At 52.0% G+C, this 6,103-nt stretch overlaps 1 protein-coding gene across 1 annotated transcript; it reads right to left on the reverse strand.

Annotated features, from left to right (window-relative positions):
• Positions 1-1,700: 1,700 nt before the first annotated feature.
• Positions 1,701-6,087, reverse strand: SAR1A (secretion associated Ras related GTPase 1A). Its single transcript, XM_027632388.1, has 6 exons — positions 5,961-6,087; positions 5,018-5,137; positions 4,491-4,556; positions 4,041-4,144; positions 3,434-3,565; positions 1,701-2,795 (listed from the first exon to the last, which is right to left on the reverse strand). Exons 1-6 carry the CDS (start codon positions 6,016-6,018, stop codon positions 2,679-2,681), a joined length of 597 nt encoding a protein of 198 aa, XP_027488189.1. The 5' UTR covers positions 6,019-6,087; the 3' UTR covers positions 1,701-2,678.
• Between the last annotated feature and the right edge of the window lie 16 nt (positions 6,088-6,103).

Consider the following 6,103-nt stretch of genomic DNA (forward strand, 5'->3'; position numbering starts at 1 on the left):
GGGACACCGGGATCCGGGGACACCGGGACACCGGGACACCGGGATCCGGGGACACCGGGCTCCGGGGACACCGGGCTCCGGGGACACCGGGATCCGGGGACCCCCACGTCCAGGCTCGCTCTCCACCTTCCCAAGGGCAGCGTCTCCTCTGGGGGCTCACCCGCAGCAACAATGAGCATCAGGCCTCCACTTCCACCACCAGCAGAGGTACCGGGACTGGCAGAACCACCCCAGGAGAGTCACAGTCCCCCCAGACGCCAGGAGCCAGAGCTGAAGCTCCTTCCTGGTGGTCTAGGCCTCAGCGAGGGGTTGTTACACCAGAGCAAAGCCCCTGCGAGCCACCAGCTGGAGGTGACTAATCCATTCTGCCTCAGTTTCCCTCACTGGCTGCACCATGGAGGTCACAGAATAGATAGAACAAATAGAACAAATAGAGGATGATCAGGACGGTATCTACATTCAATATCATACTGATGGAAGCCTATTCTACCTAAGTTGACTGAAGGCCCACACCAAGACCTTAACTCATCTTGTCCAGGAGCTGCTTTATGCTGATGATGCAGGAGCAGCTCTGCAGTGTTTAACATCCTGCTTTGTGGACGCTGCTGAGCTCCTTGGGCTGGAAGTCAGCTTAAAGAAGACTGAAGTTCTATATCATCCTGCACCTCAGGAAGTCTTCCTTCATCCCCATTGGCCAATCAGAGCTCAAATCAGCCCAGCAGTTTAATTACCCAGGCAGCCTCATCTCCTCGGATGGTAAGACTGACGGAGAGATAGACAACAGGTTAGCAAAGGCATACACTGCTTTTGGAAAACTCCATAAAAGAGTTTGGCGAAATAAACACCTGAAAAGTACCAAGATCAGTGTTTACAGAGCCATAGTGCTGCCTACTCTCTTATACGGATCTGAATCATGGGTCATCTACCGCCACCACCTGCGACTCCTTGAACGCTTCCATCAACGCTGCCTCCGTACAATCCTAAACATCCACTGGGCAGATTATGGGACCAATCCATCTGTTCTAGAACAAGCAGCAGTCACAAGTATTGAGGCCATGTTGCTGAGAACACAGCTGTGCTGGGCAGGGCACCCACTGCCTCCCTAAGATCCTGCTTTATGGTGAACTTGCCACTGGCTGCTGCATGAGAGGAGCCCCGAAGAGAAGATACAGGGACTCCCTGAAACAACATCTCGGCCTTGGCCACATTGATCATCATAACTGGTCTACTCTGGCCTCCAACAGGGAGGCCTGGAGACACCCCATCTATAACGCTGCTGATGCCTTTGAGAACGCAGTAGGGTCACCCTGGAGGAGAAAAGACAACGCAGAAAGAATCGTGTCTTGCAGAATTTAGCACTTAAGGAGTCTTTCTGCTGTGCCTTTTGCAACCAGACGTGTCTAGCTCATATTTGCCTCTTTAGCCACCAGCGTGCTTGTAACAAACGTGGGTAGAGCCCTTCCCAAATCTTCGTTCGCGAAGCCCGGCCATGATGATGATGAGAACAAACAGAATACTCTGAGTTGGAAGGGACCCACAGGGATCACTGAGTATAGCTCCTGGCCCTGTAGAGGACATGCCAAGAATCGTGCTGTTTTCCTGAGAGCGTTGTCCAAACCCTTCTGGAACTCTGTGGCAGCTGTTCTGACGGCCACAGCGGGGCCCAGCCAGTGCCAGGCCAGACTGAGGCTCCTGCCCCCTGAGAGGAGAAAGACACGTCTTTATTGAACTGAAAATGAGTGCCAGACAGTAATGAAACTTCAGACAAAAGAAGTCCATTGAGAGTATAAAAGAAACCGGTTTAGTCTACATTAATAACTTCATGATATGCAAATGTCAAACACTTTCCATGCTACAACAACCAAAACAGCTTTGTGGTTCTCACTGCGATGGCGCAGCCAGAGGACCAGACGCCCTCGATGGGAGAGTCTGGCCTGAGGTGGAGCCAGGCAGCCCCTTCCCACTGTCAGCGAGTGCCGGACACCACCCCCCAAACCTGCACCGGGTGCTCCTCTCCAACTAGGAAAAACAAAAAAAAAAAAAATCCCTGTAAACTAAAGAAGCTGGGATTGCACACCTCAGTCCCAACGGCACGTCGTTGTCGGTCAGCGTGACACAGCACAGCCACCCTACAGCTCAGTTAAGCCCAAATGCTATGTTTATTGAGGACTTCTAATATCGTGATACCTTGGTTCAGTAATTCGTGAAATACCTAAATATCGTTAAATATATTTTTAAAAAACCCTAAACCAGACTCTGGACTAAACAAGATGAACGTTAAACTAAAAAGTTAGGAGGGACGCCGTTTACATTAACACTTTCTTTAAAAAATATAATTGCTTTTTCCTTTTCGGTTTTTTTTCTCTTTTTTTTTTTTTTTTTGAAGTCAATAAAACCACAGTGGTGAGACGTGCTCTCTTTTTCAGCTGTTACAGAGCAGCGTGCAGAGTTTTGACTTCCCAGACTGGAGCAGCCCCGCTGCCACTGAGCCGACAGGGACAACTCCTGCGGAACGGCGCTGCCTCCCCGGAAAAGAGTGGTGTCACCACTGTGCCGTAAGGGCAGCCGGAAAACCAGGAGTCTCTTGGTCAATGCGGTTGGAAAGCCTCCCGTGTTCTAATAGAAAAGTCCATAGCAAGCTGTGAACAGGATCAGTCCAGAGGAGCGGGACTCTCGTGTCAGTCAATGTACTGCGATAGCCAGCGGAAGCCCTCGCCGTAGCCTTGCCTCTTGAGCACACTGCACATGAACACCTCCATGGGGCGCGCGTTCAGGTCCTTCAGGGGCACGTTTCCCTAGGGAAATCCAAACAGCAGTCAGAGCTGCACCCCTGAAGCCCTCAGGGAAGCGCCCAGCGAGCCACCACCCACCCCAGGGACAGCCCTCTCACAGCCCCCCGTGTTTTGTACAGTTCTGGCAGTTTCGAAACCTGCCTGAGGGCATCGGCATCGTCCAGTCGTGGAATGGTTTGGGACAGAAGGGATCTTAAAAAACACCTTGGTGCACCTCCCTGCCATGGACAGGGACACCTCCCACTAGCCCAGGTTGCTCCAAGCCCCGTCCAACCTGGCCCTGGACACTTCCAGGGATCCAGGGGCAGCCACAGCTTCTCTGGGCAACCTGTGCCAGGGCCTCACCACCCTCAGAGGGAACAAATCCTTCCCACTGTCCCATCTAACCCTGCCCTCTGGCAGTGGGAAGCCATTCCCCCTTGTCCTGGCACTCCAGACCCTGGTAAATAGTCCCTCTCCATGTTTCTTGTAGGCCCCCTTCAGGCACTGGAAGGAACCATCATCATTATTATTGATTCACCTTGGCCAGTCCCGTGGACAAACTGTCAGGGAGAGCTGAATTAGTTTCTGGACGGAGCCTCACTTTGACAGGGAACAGGCGAGCCCTCCCCTCCAGATCCAAGGCCTGGATGCCTCCCTACCTTTCCCGTGGTCTGTCCATAGAGCCCAAAGATCTCCCGCAGTTTCTCCTCGCTGATGGCCTCAGGTCTGTCGATTTTGTTACCCAGGATAAGGATTGGCACGTTGGATATTGTCTCGTCTGTCATTAGGGCCTGTGGGCAAGAGGGAGCGAGAGTTCAGCAGAGGCAGTAAAAAAGAGCTGCTGTTGGAAGAAAATGATTTTGTTTAAGCTCTGTGACCAACAAGGGCTGTTTTTTCGTGCTTCCATGCTCCTGGGGAAGACTCACAGGAGTCAGTGAGGTTGGAAAAGACCTCCCAGCACATCGAGTCCAACCTGTGCCCAGCCCAGAGCACTGAGTGCCACGTCCACCACCTCCCTGGGCAGCCCCTTCCAGGGCCTGACCACCCCTTCCAGCAAGAAACTCCTCCTGATGTCCAAACCAAACCTCCCCTGAACTCGAGAGCCTGTGCTCCACCCAGAGTAAGGGCATCCAGGCTTCTCACTGGAAGTGCCAATCGAAAGCATGAGACTCTCAAAACACACTTTGCACAAGTTCCAGCCCAAAAAAGGACTACTGTTTGTAATTTAGGTCTTGGGAAAGGGGAAAAAAAGAGAAGTATATTTACATTAAGCTCAACTTTGGATTCCATAAGCCGTGAGTGATCTGCACAGTCCACCAGGAAGACAATCCCGTTGATGGCAGGCAGGTAGTTCTTCCAGACCCGGCGAGCTGGAACGCAGAGGGACAAACACAGCCCCATGAAAACACGGCTTGTTTTGTGTGTGTGTGTGTGTGTGTGCATTAAAAAAAAAGGGAAAAGGGCAGAAAAACTCTGTTTAGAACTTCTAGAAACTCTAAAAGTTCAGCAATTCGAAATCAATTCATATTGGAGTCCCCCACGGTTAAAAATACTTCAGGCAGCAGAGCACGAACTGGCAGTGTTTCCTTCCAAACAATCCTACAGCCAGGAGGTTCTTTCCATGTGTTGCTCCATAAATAAGCCCAGGCAGTGAATAATTAGGCACTGTTAACTGCTGATGCTCGTCAGTATCAATTTTTGGTAGTTTTTTCTTACCTTGTTCATGTCCACCCAGATCAAAAGTCGTGAAGGTCATTCCAGCAATCGTCAGCTCCTCTGATGCTGAAAAAGGGAAAACACAGGGATTCAGGAAAATAAAGAAGCTGTCACAGAATTCCTTGGGGATTCACCTTGGCATCGCACACGCTCCTCCAATCAGGAATTCCCTGGATTTCCTGCAGATCTCAGTGACTGAAATGGAGCTGTTTCACAAAATTTCTCCGGCCTCCCACTGAAGGCTTTCAATCTGCAATTATGATCCTTTATTACACTTCTCATCGGGAAAATTCTCCCTTCCCCCGAGAAAACCTCGCCCTGATTGAACAACACCGGTTCCTGTGTGTTTTATACTCGAGAGGAAAACACAAATCCACTTCAGCTCGGGCAGCTGCAACCTCAGCTGAGGTTTTAAGACCCTCAAAGCCCCAAGGCAGAGCTTATACCACCAAGGTGTCTTCCAAAACCACGTCCCCAAAATTCCAGAGGAAATGCCGCGCCGGGAGGCTTTACCCAGAAAGACTTACTGGGATGTAGCGTGGGGACGTGCTGACCCAGCCTGTCATCTTTGAGCATGTGCAGCAGAGTGGTTTTCCCTGCGTTATCCAACCCCAGGAACACCAGTTTTCCAGACTTTTTGTACAAACCTGCGAGGAAGAGGAAGAAGGCAAGAGGAAAACTCCAGCGGGCTCACCCAGAGCCAGAACGCTGCTGTTTTTAGGGAAGCCCTTCTCCCAGAGCTCTGCTGCCACCTGTGCATGCTCCCAGCAGGGAAAACACACACAGGCTTTATCCAAGGCAAAGCATGGGGGTGTTTACAGCAACGGGCACCCCCTAAGCTCGTATTTCCGTGAATATTCCATTCCTTTTCCCAGCACACCCCAGCAGAAGAGTGTGCAGCAAAGTATTAGGGGTTGTCTGCTGCCTCAACAGGGTATTTTGGATGTGAAAATTGAACAAACTCATAAAATACAGCAGCGAGCTGCTGGGGAGAAGGTGGAAAGCAGGGGACAGCTTCCTTTGGAAGAACGGATTTTGGCCGCAGGAAAGCTCCCTCGGGTTCCCAACAGGACTTCTTCCCACCCCATCCCTCTCATCCCTCCCTCCCAGAGGCGCTTGGGACAGCAGGCACCCCATCCTTCTGCAAGGAGTTCTGCTGGAACCCGTGACTATGGCAGGAGGAGCAGGAGGATGGAGCTCCCTCTGCCTGGGGCCGAGCAGACCCTGCTGCCCCCGCACTTCTAAAGGGCAAGAGAAACACAGAGTAGGGGCCAAAGGCTTCCAAATGCTCCCAAAGTTTCTCCCCAGTATTGTAAAAAATCCCTTTATTGACGTGCAGCCTCCCCGCCACCCTTTACCCTGTTCAGAGCCGCCCCAATCCCTAAGTTTTGGGGGATGTGGGCACCGGGAGAAGCCAAACCGGCCCGGGGGCAGCCGAGGCACGGGGTGGGGGGGGGGCTGTAGCATTACCTAAGAATTGCAGAACGCTGCTGAAGCCGTTGTAGAGCCATTCGAAGATGAAAGACATCGCTGAAGATGAATCGCCTGCGGGACGCGGGGAGAAGAAAAACCCCCAAACGCCGGAGTTACAAAGTCCGGGGTGACGGGGGGGG

Source organism: Corapipo altera, unplaced genomic scaffold, assembly GCF_003945725.1.
Source record: "Corapipo altera isolate COAL_440 unplaced genomic scaffold, ASM394572v1 58077, whole genome shotgun sequence".
Lineage (NCBI taxonomy): Eukaryota > Metazoa > Chordata > Aves > Passeriformes > Pipridae > Corapipo > Corapipo altera.

Coding starts and splice junctions, on each gene's coding strand:
- SAR1A (XM_027632388.1), bottom strand. CDS start 6,018: ATGTCTTTCATCTTCGAATGGCTCTACAACGGCTTCAGCAGCGTTCTG. Junction 3,566..4,040: donor AATCCAAAGTTGAGCTTAAT/GTAAATATACTT, acceptor TCTTGCCCACAG/GCCCTAATGACAGACGAGAC. Junction 2,796..3,433: donor ATGGACAGACCACGGGAAAG/GTAGGGAGGCAT, acceptor GGATTTCCCTAG/GGAAACGTGCCCCTGAAGGA.